The following is a 14,472-nucleotide window of genomic DNA, read 5'->3' as shown; positions in this document are numbered from 1 at the left end:
AATAAGGAATAGGTGAATCACTGTCCCTAAATACTGGTAGCTCACATCAGGTCATCTTGAACAATTCGAAGGTAAACCATACAGTGGAACCTCTGTTTACGAACGCAATCCGTTCTACGGAGGCGTTCATAAACGGAGGCATTCGCTCCCCGAAGGCACGCTTTTGCGCGATCTGCGCATCCGAAAGCTTTTACCATATTGTTTTTCCTAATTTTTATATTATCTTTTTTTAAATTATATTTATTAACATTTTCAACTTAAAATTTCCATTCACATCACCGTCTTACATCATATCATAAACGAACATCAAAAAAGAAAAAGGAAAAAAATACAAAAAGGCAAAAAACAAAACAGAAAAAATAAAAAGAAGGGAAAAAAACAAAGAAAAAAGACATAAAAAGAACCAATCTAATGTTCATAACTCTATAACTTTGACTTCCTCGCTCCTCCCTTCCCGAATCTAATTATAACCTCTGTTTAGCAATTTTTCATAATTAACCAATTCCAAACATCTCCATTTAATTCTTAAAATAATACCTTATATAAAAATTACTTATACCACATAACAAATTTCTTATTACTCTAATTATTCCCTTCAGCCTCTTAATTGTTCACTAAAATTATTCTAACTTATACAATTAACATTCTAGCATCTCACTTATCCACTGTTCTAAAGTCCCCCCTCCTCCGCCCGGTGACCAGCCTCTGGAAATCCCAAACCAACTCCTGTATGCAGTCCAATTCCAAACCGTTTTATCCATCCCTTATTTGCACTACATCTCAACCCACTCCATCTCTCACCCACTCCAACCCAACTTCTTCCATCCAGCACCCCCTCTGCCAACCCCGTCTATTTTTTCTTTTTCTTGTCCCCCCATTTAACAAGTCCTTCGCCTGGATCTCGCCTCCCTTCTCTCACTAAGGAGGTTCGAATCCAGGCCACCTCTTTGTTCTTTGACACAGCTTGGTTGTTGTTACCAGGAACCCGCTCTCCCTCTCTCACTGAGAGAAGCAGTTCCTGGAAATCTAAGTCCAATACAGCTCTTTTATCATGGCGCAGGTCCCGTGCAGCCTCTCCCACCGGTTGCACTTTGTTCAAAATATAGAGCTCCTCTTGATCATCTTCTTCTAATAAGTTTAAGTTTTGGTCCTCTAAAGTTTCAGGCTGTGTCTCAAAGCTGTCAGTTGGAAAGAGTTGGTGCTGGGGTTCAGTCAGTAACTTTGTAAGTCTTTGGTATTCCTTTACTCCCGTCCATACTTCTTGAACTTTTTCCCAGACACTTTGTATCTCATTCTCACACATCTTGTCAAATTGTTTTGTCTATCTATATCCTTTGTCTTCTCAAGTTACAATATGGCGAATAGGCTGTTGTGTCAGAGACGGAATCCAAGCTAAGCTGGCCAGTGCCTCCAGGTTCCTGTCACCGGGCTACCGGAGAGCTCGTTAATAGTCAATTCCAAATTTTGCAGAAATCCACACAATAAATCCTTCACCTCCCCTTGGTTCCGCTACCCCAGGGAGAGATTCATTTTTTTTTCTTTTAGCAAAGTTCAGAGTCCCATTCCAGCATAATGGCTGCAGGCTCGGCAATTGCGTCTTAGTTTCTCGGTAAGGGGGGGGGGGGAACAACCTCCGTTATCTTTTAAATTCCCCTCCCAGGTCCAAATTCTTTCCAAATTGTTAAGATATCTTACTTGGTAATCCAGATCATTTCTTTAAAAGGTATCTAGCGCATGATGTCGCCGGCACGGAGCTTTATACCTCAGAGTTAGTGAATTATCCCACGGCTCCGTCCCGCTCTGCCTGCGCACGTCACCCCTAAAAAAAAGGGTTAACAGGCGGCGAACGGGGCTCAAAGGAGCGCTGCTGGGTAGCCACGTCCCCGAAAAGCACAATTCGGGGGTTCTCCGGGTGGCCGCTTCGCCCAAGCGGCTCTACCCCACTTCTGAGGTGCCGGGAACCTTGGACATCGAGAATTCCCCGCCGGCTTCCAATGGCGCCAGACCGGAAGGTCCCTGATTGTAAAGCAAGTATGTCTTGTTGTGTCTATTTTTATGTGTATAAGAGCTTAAAGCTGAAATAAATCTATCTATCTATCATTTGAAATGCCTCCCTTTGATTAGGTTATCCCTACCTTTTCCTCCCTGCAGCTAAAATGAAGAAGGATGATCTTTACAGTGGTGCCTCGCAAGACGAAATAAATTCGTTCCGTGAGTCACTTTGTCTTGCAATAATTTCGGCTTGCAAAGCGCAAAAAAAAACCCATCTCGCAAAGCACAGCCATAGAAAACTTCGTCTTGTGAGTCACCAAAAACATCACAAAACGCTTTCGTCTTGTGAGTTTTTCATTGCGCGAGGCATTCGTCTTGCGAGGTACCACTATACTGTGATCTTGCTCCACACCCACCCACATCCACTTCGGTTTTCAAATGGACACACTTCAGGCATGGGCGGAACCAATATTCATGGGGGGGGGGTCCAGGACACCCACCTGTCATCATCCTCTGTCTGGAAGATTCGGAATGAAATGTCTCAAAAACAGTTATTTTAAATTACTTTCTTTTGATCCCAGAAAAATCTGTCAAAATCTTTCTACAATTTCTTAGGTGTTTCCTGCTTGGCAGGGGGTTGGACTGGATGGCCCTTGTGGTCTCTTCCAACTCTATGATTCTATGATTCTAAGTGCTTAAGAAGCACTTTTCAGAGCCAGAAATATGCAATAAAAATAAAAATAATTAATAACAATAACAATAATAATAATACATTTTTATTTATACCCCGCCCTTCCTGGTTCAGAAACCTGGGCTCAGGGCAGCTAACAACAAATTTAAAACACTTAATTGTTGTTGTTGTTGTTGTTGTTTAGTCGTTTAGTCGTGTCCGACTCTTCGTGACCCCATGGACCAGAGCACGCCAGGCACTCCTGTCTTGCACTGCCTCCCGCAGTTTGGTCAAACTCATGTTCGTAGCTTCGAGAACACTGTCCAACCATCTTGTCCTCTGTCGTCCCCTTCTCCTAGTGCCCTCAATCTTTCCCAACATCAGGGTCTTTTCCAAGGATTCTTCTCTTCTCATGAGGTGGCCAAAGTATTGGAGCCTCAGCTTCACGATCTGTCCTTCCAGGGAGCACTCAGGGCTGATTTCCTTAAGAATGGATAGGTTTGATCTTCTTGCAGTCCATGGGACTCTCAAGAGTCTCCTCCAGCACCATAATTCAAAAGCATCAATTCTTCGGCGATCAGCCTTCTTTATGGTCCAACTCTCACTTCCATACATCACTACTGGGAAAACCATAGCTTTAACTATACGGACCTTTGTCGGCAAGGTGATGTCTCTGCTTTTTAAGATGCTGTCTAGGTTTGTCATTGCTTTTCTCCCAAGAAGCAGGCGTCTTTTAATTTCGTGACTGCTGTCACCATCTGCAGTGATCAAGGAGCCCAAGAAAGTAAAATCTCTCACTGCCTCCATTTCTTCCCCTTCTATTTGCCAGGAGGTGATGGGACCAGTGGCCATGATCTTGGTTTTTTTGATGTTGAGCTTTAGACCATATTTTGCGCTCTCCTCTTTCACCCTCATTAAAAGGTTCTTTAATTCCTCCTCGCTTTCTGCCATCAAGGTTGTGTCATCTGCATATCTGAGGTTGTTGATATTTCTTCCAGCAATCTTAATTCCGGCTTGGGATTCATCTAGTCCAGCCTTTCGCATGATGAATTCTGCATATAAGTTAAATAAGCAGGGAGACAATATACAACCTTGTCGTACTCCTTTCCCAATTTTGAACCACTCAGTTGTTCCATATCCAGTTCTAACTGTAGCTTCTTGTCCCACATAGAGATTTCTCAGGAGACAGATGAGGTGATCAGGCACTCCCATTTCTTTAAGAACTTGCCATAGTTTGCTGTGGTCGACACAGTCAAAGGCTTTTGCATAGTCAATGAAGCAGAAGTAGACGTTTTTCTGGAACTCTCTAGCTTTCTCCATAATCCAGCGCATGTTTGCTATTTGGTCTCTGGTTCCTCTGCCCTTTCGAAATCCAGCTTGCACTTCTGGGAGTTCTCGGTCCACATACTGCCTAAGCCTGCCTTGTAGAATTTTAAGCATAACCTTGCTAGCGTGTGAAATGAGCGCAATTGTGCGGTAGTTGCAGCATTCTTTGGCACTGCCCTTCTTTGGAATTGGGATGTAGACTGATCTTCTCCAATCCTCTGGCCATTGCTGAGTTTTCCAAACTTGCTGGCATATTGGGTGTAGCACCTTAACAGCATCATCTTTTAAAATTTTAAACAGTTCAGCTGGAATATCATCACTTCCACTGGCCTTGTTATTAGCAATGCTTTCTAAGGCCCATTTGACTTCACTCTCCAAGATGTCTGGCTCAAGGTCAGCAACCACACTACCTGAGGTGTACGAGACCTCCATATCTTTCTGGTATAATTCCTCTGTGTATTCTTGCCACCTCTTCTTGATGTCTTCTGCTTCTGTTAGGTCCTTACCACTTTTGTCCTTGATTATGGTAATCTTTGTACGAAATGTTCCTTTCATATCTCCAATTTTCTTGAACACATCTCTGGTTTTCCCCATTCTATTGTTTTCCTCTATTTCTTTGCATTGCTCATTTAAGAAGACCCTCTTGTCTCTCCTTGCTGTTTTTTGGAAATCTGCATTCAGTTTCCTGTATCTTTCCCTATCTCCCTTGCATTTTGCTTGCCTCCTCTCCTCCGCTATTTGTAAGGCCTCGTTGGACAGCCATTTTGCTTTCTTGCATTTCCTTTTCCTTGGGATGGTTTTCATTGCTGCCTCCTGTATAATGTTACGAGCCTCCATCCATAGTTCTTCAGGCACTCTGTCCACCAAATCTAAATCCTTAAACCTGTTCCTCACTTCCACTGTGTATTCATAAGGGATTTGATTCAGATTGTATCTTACTGGCCCAGTGGTTTTTCCTACTTTCTTCAGTTTAAGCTGGAATTTTGCTATAAGAAGCTGATGATCTGAGTTACAGTCAGCTCCAGGTCTTGTTTTTGCTGACTGTATAGAGCTTCTCCATCTTTGGCTGCAGAGAATATAATCAATCTGATTTCGATGCTGTCCATTTGGTGATATCCATGTGTAGAGTCGTCTCTTGTGTTGTTGGAATAGAGTGTTTGTGATGACCAGCTTGTTCTCTTGACAGAACTCTATTAGCCTTTGCCCTGCTTCATTTTGAACTCCAAGGCCAAACTTGCCAGTTGTTCCTTTTATCTCTTGATTCCCTACTTTAGCATTCCAGTCCCCTGTAATGAGAAGAACATCCTTCTTTGGTGTCATTTCTAGAAGGTGTTGTAGGTCTTCATAGAATTGGTCAATTTCACTTTCTTCAGCACCGGTAGTTGGTGCATAAACTTGGATTACTGTGATGTTAAAAGGTCTGCCTTGGATTCGTATCGAGATCATTCTGTCATTTTTGAGATTGCATCCCATTACAGCTTTTGCCACTCTTTTGTTGACTATGAGGGCCACTCCATTTCTACTACGGGATTCTTGCCCACAGTAGTAGATATGATAGAAGGATGAAGAAGGATGATCTTTACAGTGGTGCCTCGCAAGACGAAATAAATTCGTTCCGTGAGTCACTTTGTCTTGCAATAATTTCGGCTTGCAAAGCGCAAAAAATTCGTTCCGTGAGTCACTTTGTCTTGCAATAATTTCGGCTTGCAAAGCGCAAAAAAAAACCCATCTCGCAAAGCACAGCCATAGAAAACTTCGTCTTGTGAGTCACCAAAAACATCACAAAACGCTTTCGTCTTGTGAGTTTTTCATTGCGCGAGGCATTCGTCTTGCGAGGTACCACTATACTGTGATCTTGCTCCACACCCACCCACATCCACTTCGGTTTTCAAATGGACACACTTCAGGCATGGGCGGAACCAATATTCATGGGGGGGGGGTCCAGGACACCCACCTGTCATCATCCTCTGTCTGGAAGATTCGGAATGAAATGTCTCAAAAACAGTTATTTTAAATTACTTTCTTTTGATCCCAGAAAAATCTGTCAAAATCTTTCTACAATTTCTTAGGTGTTTCCTGCTTGGCAGGGGGTTGGACTGGATGGCCCTTGTGGTCTCTTCCAACTCTATGATTCTATGATTCTAAGTGCTTAAGAAGCACTTTTCAGAGCCAGAAATATGCAATAAAAATAAAAATAATTAATAACAATAACAATAATAATAATACATTTTTATTTATACCCCGCCCTTCCTGGTTCAGAAACCTGGGCTCAGGGCAGCTAACAACAAATTTAAAACACTTAATTGTAATACAACATAAAAGCAGCATAAAATACAGTATAAAAGCATGAATAACAATAAAATTCAAAAATCAATTTGGGGGAAGTCCATCCAATAAACATTAGATAGTCACCAGGGCTAGCTGGCTAAATCAGTCCTACTTGGGCCAGTGAGGAGGCCAGGGGAGAATTAGTTGTGGGGTCCCAGAGCGGGTAATCTTCATAAAGGGGGGGGGGGAGAGAACGGAAATAAAAAATCAGGCTGAGTTCAAATTAAAGGCCAGGCGGAATAGCTCTGTCTTACAGGCCCGGCGGAAGGAGGTTAAATCCTGTAGGGCCCTAGTCTCATGGGACAGAGCATTCCACCAGCTCGGAATCATCACTGAAAAGGCCCTGGTGGAGGATAGTCTGACTTCCTTAGGGTCCAGGACCTCTAAACTATGGTTATTTATGGACCTTAAGGTCCTCTGCGGGGCAATAGATCTAGATGGTGTGAGTACTACATAAAAAACACACCCACGTACTCGGTTTCCGTTGGTTCTATAATAAAATGCATGTACAGAGCCTTGGATTCCCATCTGGAAGTAAGTTTAGTTAAATACAGTGTAACTTTCTGCACTGTAAGAAAGGCTGGATCTAGACCAGGCATCCCCAAACTGCAGCCCTCCATATGTTTTGGCCTACAACTGCCATGATCCCTAGCTAACAGGACCAGTGGTCGGGGAAGATGGGAATTGTAGTCCCAAACATCTGGAGGGCCATCTGAACTAGACACATGAAAAAAAGTGTTTCAGGAAAACGCTTGTAAGCTTCATAAAGGGAAATCATGTTGGCAAAAGACGGGACTCCCCAGCGCCATCTGGTGTCACAGTGTTATAACGCATATAAAGCGCTTTTTCTTTACAGTACTAATGTAGCTGAAAGCCCCGATCAGAACCATGCAAATGTGATCCCCCATGGTCCACAATAGCCCCCATTGGTTTCTCTGGAACAAAATTTATCTTTATTATTATATATGGCGCCTTCAGAGCCCATGATGGAAAAAAGTTTATAAATAGTTTTCTTCTGGATTTCAGGTACTAGGATCTCAGCAGTTCTTGATACTTTATGCATGCTATCATGGGCTTTCCCATAAAATAATGAGCATGATCAGCTGATGTTTTCCTTCTCTGTGTGCATGGGGGAAGCTTAACGGGCAACCTTTCTAAGAGTGCAAGGATGAATTGGGATGAGCTGTGCAGGAAAGGCGCTCTGCACATGTACAGAAATACTCTTTGTCATCCTATACTGTATGCTCCAAACTTCAACTCAGGTTTTGGAAACTCAAAGCTCAAGTCACTTCTGTCAGCTATTATGCCTGTTCCACATTCATGAGTACAGTATTACTGTATACACATATGCAAGAGTTACGACCTCTAGTGGTTTTTACCGCACAAACGTAACTTAAGCTCAAAGGTAAACCTGATCGAACAGCAACAATCGTCCAGGCAATCTGCGGGGGGCAATCCATATGTTGCTGGCTTTATTTCAAAACGCGAAGCAGGCAGTCTCCTCTTTATTAACGCTACACATCCCCACAGGGATGAGCTCAAACCACTTTGAGGTTGCCCCCCCCCCAAATAAAGCAGCAGTGTATAAATTTTGTGAAAGCAGGTTTGGATTGGATAGCCCAAGTCACGAGGGCACAAGACTCTTAATTTCAGGGTCGTGGGTTCGAGCCCTACGTTGAGCAAAAGATTGCAGTTTCCCAAACTTGGGTCTCCCGTTGGACTACAACTCCCATTATCCCTAGCGACCGGGACTAGTGGTCAGGGGATTTGTAGTCCCCAAAACAGCTGGCGACCCAAGTTTGGGAAACCCTGAACTAGGTGACCCTGAACATGATGATTCCAGGGGGCGGGGGGCGGGCAAAAAAAGCAAAAAATAAGGTTCGGATGAAGCCTCGCTCTGCTGCCTGTCCAATAATTTCTCTTTCTGCCCCAGCCACCCCCGCTCCCTGTTCTCACGGCTTTTAGCAAGCGGCTGCATAGAAATATACCGCACATTTTTAATATAAGTTATCCAGCGCAAAGACAACCATTTGGAACGAATCAATGGACGCATTGAAATCAATGGACGAATCAAAGGATGCATTAAGCCCACGCGGGGCAGATTCCCTCGCAGATCTGGGGATCTGCGGGGAGCTTCCCGTAGGGCAGGCTCCTCTCCCGCCCGCGGAGGGGTTGGGCTTTTCCTTCCCGTGGGGCGGAGACGGTGAGGCTGACGCGCTCTCCGTGCGCCCAGCTCCTCCTCCGGCCGCCGCGCGTTACGCTGCCAGGAAGCGTGTTTGCCGTCTCTCCCCACGCCGGCTGTTTCCGAGGTGGGATGGAGAAAAGCCGGGGGACCTTCGGTGGGCCCGGCCCGGACCCGGTGCGCAACTTCGAGCGCTGGAAGAAGAACTACGCCAAGCGCAAGGACCGGCTGCGCCAGCAGCGCCAAAAGCAGAAGCGCCCCGCTTGGGAAGTGGAAAAGGAAGGCATCGCCAGACTGCAGCAGAGCTACTCGCAGGTAAGGGCAGAAACCCACCCACCCCGGTTCGGTTCCATTCCCAGTAGAGCTGGGAGAGACCCCTGGAGAGGCGCTGGCAGTCAGTGCAAGCAGTACGGAGCTAGATGGACGAATGGTCTGAGCCGCGAGAGAGAAAGAGAAGGGTGCTTTGAAAGCGCACCCCTTCCTTCAAAGGATTCTGGCCCCTCGCGGTGTTTAAGAACTACAGCACCCAGGATCCTTTGAGGGAAGGAGGGCGCTTACTCCAAATGTGTTTTGGAGTGGTTCTCAAACTTACCCCCCTCCTCCGGCCACACTTTCAGAATAAAAAAATGCCTTGGGGATCGAAAAGAAACAACAACTTGATTTGGAAAAAAGACATCTATCTATATTCTGCAAATAAAATTATTTTGATACTAGTATACTACACTGAAATGTTCAAGTGTTCCAGAAGAGGCGGGGGGGGGGGACCAGCAACCAATAAACGCTCCTCCTCCAACAGCAATATAAATGTAAAAAGCTACATTTTAGCAGTTACTGGAAGGCATATGCTGATGTTGGGGGCCAGGCGGACTTCCCTGGGGAGGGCATCTAGTGCTAGTACCAACCTGGCTTGCCTCCATTGGAAGGCAGACTCAAAACCGGATGTCCGATTACATGAAGTGTAGAGGGTTGGAAAAGGTGTTCCTTAGGGTTCTCAGGCCTTGTTTCTAATGAGGGTGCAGAAGGATGGAGTGTAGTTCCTAATAGGGAAGTAGAAATACAGATTGGATCACATACATTCGTTTTTTGAGGGTACTGCTTGGTACCAGTGTTTGAAACTCCCGTTGTTGCAGGCCAGGCATCCCCAAACTTCAGCCCTCCAGATATTTTGGACTACAATTCCCATCATCCCTGACCACTGGTTCTGTTAGCTAGGGATCATGGGAGTTGTAGGCCAAAACCTCTGGAGGGCCGCAGTTTGGGGATGCCTGTTCTAGGCGCATTTTGCAGCAGGGAATTTCATTAGCGCAAGCAGTTTCTGAGCTTTGGGTGCAGTACTGCGCTTAAGATTTCGGATTAAAACTGCAAAGTGGAAGGAAATGAGAACCTTTTTCTGCCTCCCCACTCCCCAGCTACTCTCTGAAGACTGGAGAATAGACCCTCTTAAGAATATTAAGGGGGTGGGCAGGAGAAAGACACTAGACCATGTGAAAAATGAACATATTTTAGCTGCAGTTCATTCATTTTCAGCTTTGTATTCTTGTTATTAAAAAGTGTGCCTAGACATTCCGTTGTTGCACCCTAACCTAGGCGTAAGGTGCCATTTAGCTCCTAGCTTTCATATCTCAGTTTGTAACACTGCTTGATACTGCTGGGGAAACCCAGTCAGATGGGCAGGGTATAAATAAATAAAAAAATATTATTATTAGGTGCCTGGAACCCCTGGATTCTTGTGTCGCTCGGAGATTGGAGTTGGGTACAACATTATAAAAATGTGATAGAGCACTCTGTGTTCCTTGCATGCCTTCATGTTGTGAACCAAGAAGGTCTATGTACACATGCAAATACTTTGAACAAATACAGTTGTGCAATTTCTTTGTGAAAGGTGTTAGTGTTTAACAGTAGTGGCCAGTCTTCTATAACACGTGAGCGAAATCTAAAGCACAGGGTTGTATCTAATATATATATTTTCCTCTTGCCTCATTTGCTGATGTCATGTGGTGTGGAATCCACCCCCTCCCCCGAAACCTATGTTTCAATCAATACATCATTTTATTTGTATGCCACCTTTCCATAGTTAAAGGCATGCTTGAGGCAACTTACTACATGGGAAAAAAACATAATTTAAAAGATAACGAAAGTAGTCATAAACAATAATAACACACCGATAAACTATACCACCAAATTGAACAACATAAATCATACCATAGATACAAACAATTAATATCTTTTAACAACAACCCCCACCAACAAACCCCCTAAGCAGCGCCTCAGCCCAAGAGTCTGTTCGGCAGCCTCAGCTAATAATTAATAATAATAATAATAATAATAATATGATCTATGGGTCCTCCTGCACTTTCCTCTCTTTCAACTACAAATCTCTCCTACCTGTAGCATGTGAAGTGGATGGAGTTCGACTTTTCCTCTAGACTAGAGGAAGGAGATTTTGCTGCTGGGTCATGTTCACCTGGCTCTCGCTTTTCCTGTCCTGTGTGCATGATAGAAAGCCCGTTTGCTGGCTCCCCATGCCTGCTGGCTCCCTTTTACAGCGATTTTATTTAATTATTTACCATACAGGGGTACCTCGGGTTACAGACACTTCAGGTTACAAACGCTTCAGGTTACAGACTCCGCTAACCCAGAAATAGTACCTCGGGTTAAGGACTTTGCTTCAGGATGAGAACAAATTGCGCGGTGGTGGCAACAGCAGTAGACCCCATTAGCTAAAGTGGTACCTCAGGTTAAGAACAGACCTCCAGAACAAATTAAGTTCTTAACCCAAGGTACCACTGTATTACTGTTTTGCCCAATAACAAGAGTTCTCTGCGCAGCTTCCAGTAACGTTGAAAGCATTAAAATGCAATTCTGCACCATAAAACAAATAAAAATGCAGCATATAGCTGCAGCAGCAGCATCAGGGAATGAAATCGTTCAGTAACAAAACTCTCAAAACGCCACAGCCAACACATTACAGTGGTGCCTCGCAAGACGAAATTAATTCGTGCCACGAGTCGCTTCGTCTAGCAATAATATCGTGTTGCGAAGCATGGGTTGCCGCTCCAAAAAAACAAAAACAAAAAATAATAATAAAAAACCGCCGAAAAACTTCGTCTTGCGAAGCGCGGCCATTGAAAACTTTGTCTTGCGAGTCACCAAAAGCATCGCAAGACGCTTTCGTCTAGCAAGTTTTTCGTTGCGTGAGGCATTCGTCTTGTGAGGTACCACTGTATTTAATTTAGCTCAATTTTAAAATGAAAAATCTGGGTCTTTAATAAAGTTCATATCTTGTTGCTATACAGACCACAAATCTTTTCCCACTCTTTTTTTCATGGGAGGCTGCTGATATACTCAAAGCACCCTATGTTTACCATGAACTAATGCTACTGTCATTTCAAATACCAGTACATTAAGTTTTTTTAAATTATTGAGTTATATTGCAAATACATACAAATCAAAACTTTTAAACGTGAAAAGAAGAAAAAAGATTTAAAAAGGTTACAAAGAACAAAAGAAGAAAGAAAAGAAAAGCAGAAATCTAAATAAATTACATAAAGTAATACAATTAAATCTTAATGAAGATAAGAAAAAATCATAGATGGGACAGCGTTCATTCATTATTAAATTAAGACTTTAATAATGTACAAACAGTTACCTTTTACATACCGTCTGTTTTCCTAAGAAGCTGACACTTCTTAGGTATTTCATTTTTCATATTATTTTGTTCTTTGGGCTTCCGTCAGTCTCATGACAGTTCATTATTCCTAATTAATCCCAACTTATCTGTTTTTCAGTACATCTTCATATTGGTATCAGGGAGTTTTTTTTTTTACCTTTGCAGGGTTATTCTAGACACAACCAGATCCTCACTGCTGGATCTTGACTCATCAGATATTTATTTAGGTACTCCCATTCTTTCTTAACTGTCTTATTTGACTTGTCTCTTTTTTCATCTGTCAGCTTTGCGAGTTCCAAGTTCTTGCTCAGCTTACACAACCATTCCTCTTTGGTGGGTATGTGTTCCTCCTTCCAATATTTAGCCACCTTCTTGCTGCTGATGTAGCATAGAGAAATAGTCTTATTTTATCTTTAGGGAAATTGTTTGTCAAAATTCCCAGAAGAAATGCTTTGGGGTTTTTGTAAAATGTGGTTCTTAATAATTTTTTCAATTCCTTGTAGGTCATGTCCCAGAATTTCTTTATCTCTTAGCATGCCCACCACATATGGTAGCAGGTTCCTACTTGTTTTTTGCATCTCCAGCACTTATTGCATTTTCATAAAATTCTCAAAATTCTATCTTATTCAATAACAAGCTGTAAATTTTAAGTTTTAAGATCTAGTTTCCACCACTCTTCATGTACAGAGTTATTCAAGCCAGTATGTTCTCAGCCAATGGTTCTGAAATATCCCTTCCCTTAACCCAGCCCCTCTTTTTTTGAGACAAACTTTTTTTAAAAAAAAATTCTCCCACTGAAATGAAAGCTATGTGACTAATTTCCATTTTGATGATTGCTCTGCATGCCAATAAACCAGTTTTGAAACTGTGGCATCATGAGAGATGCTGAGAGAAACCTGTGGAGTGCAAAAACAGCAGCCGCTTTTATATATATATATCCTTATCCCAAGAGTTAGAAATGATTAGGCAAATTTGTAATGAAGATATAGATGTGCCCGTCAAGAGTTCTAAGCGAGGCAGGTCTGTAATCAACTTTTTTTTAATCTCTGCAGATAGACTCCTAATGCAAATTAGACGCCTCATTTCGGGGGAGGGAAGTAGCAGGTTGAAAAATGTGGAGATAGCATCGCTTCCTCTTCATATTAAAAAATCACACATAAGACGTGCACCCTCTCATCTCATTACTTTCAGGGAAGCTGTGAATATTAGAGTAGGGTGCAGTTACTGTAGGTATATTTAGATGATGGCTTTGATTGAAGTGAGATCTCTGGGTTGTATGTACAAACCAGGAACAGGTGGCCTCTGGGTACATGGCAAGAGCTATATAGTATTCCTTCTGATTGCCATATTTCCCCCCCCCCCAAAAAAATGTTGGCTTTACATTTCCAAGTGTCCTTTCACAGCCATTAAACAGGGAGCTGTAATTTTGGGCTGGCCTAAGAAGCAGGAATTCGAAAACCAATGACAGACTGACTAGCAGGCTGCTTGTTCCCAAATAAACTGTGACAAACCAGCAACGCTTTTTTCAACTCTGATGTGAGAATCTTTCTCACAGCAGCTAATTCTGTGTAATTAAGAAATTTGAGAGGGGAGTGAGTTGACAGATCCTCTTGTTCAATCATCTAAATGAGATCCTTTCAGATTTCACTTTTCTTTGCTTGTTTTCAGATAAATGCAAATGAGGTTGTAAGATTTTCGGATTTTCCATTATCTAAGAAAACACTGAAAGGTAAGCACAATACTTTAGCAAGAATCTCTATGGCAGTTATTAGCCTACAACCTTATGCCAGGCATTTTCTGCTCCCAAAAATATTTTATAAACGTTCCTTTCTTAGTTGCATAGGGGTGATTTTTTTTTACTTGCCTATAAGTAACCTGGCAGCAGTTATGTACAAGCCTGCATGATTAGCTGGTTGAAGAAAGCATATTAAGAGCAAAATAAGAAATGCTGGCTCAGTCCAGAATGAAATTTCCTGTGTGCAAGTCTCTTCTGAATAGGGTAGAAACCTCCAACCCACAAAAGGGTCCTAATTAGGCCTGCAAGCCTGTTTTCCCCAAGCCACTGCCATCTGCCATCATAAGTGGCATCAGGTATGTGTCAGGAAAAGACGTCGTTGCAAAAATCTTCGGGCTGAAGGAAGACTCCACGCAGTGATGGAAAAGGAAAGGTGTTTATTTAGTGCTAGCTAGCAGAATGTGTCAGAGGAATTATTTCCAAAGTCTGAGCCCAGAACACAGGGCTAAAATACCTTTTATAGTTCACTATGTATCAATTAAATCATGCCGTACATTATCCAACGAATC

At 42.8% G+C, this 14,472-nt stretch overlaps 1 protein-coding gene across 1 annotated transcript in view; it reads left to right on the top strand.

Moving 5' to 3' along the window:
• The first annotated feature begins 8,503 nt into the window (after window positions 1-8,503).
• The window catches only part of DDX10 (DEAD-box helicase 10), a 169,811-nt gene continuing 163,842 nt past the window's right edge, over window positions 8,504-14,472 (top strand). Inside the window, exons 1-2 of the mRNA XM_035114420.3 lie at window positions 8,504-8,813; window positions 13,837-13,897. Coding sequence (XP_034970311.3) covers window positions 8,631-8,813; window positions 13,837-13,897 — 244 coding nt within the window. The 5' untranslated portion in view covers window positions 8,504-8,630. The remainder of the gene's footprint in view (window positions 8,814-13,836; window positions 13,898-14,472) is intronic.

This window comes from Zootoca vivipara, chromosome 4 (genome assembly GCF_965207765.1).
Source record: "Zootoca vivipara chromosome 4, rZooViv2.hap1.1, whole genome shotgun sequence".
Lineage (NCBI taxonomy): Eukaryota > Metazoa > Chordata > Lepidosauria > Squamata > Lacertidae > Zootoca > Zootoca vivipara.
The sequence above is the reverse complement of the archived record's forward strand: the minus strand, read 5'-3'. Positions and strand labels throughout refer to the sequence as shown.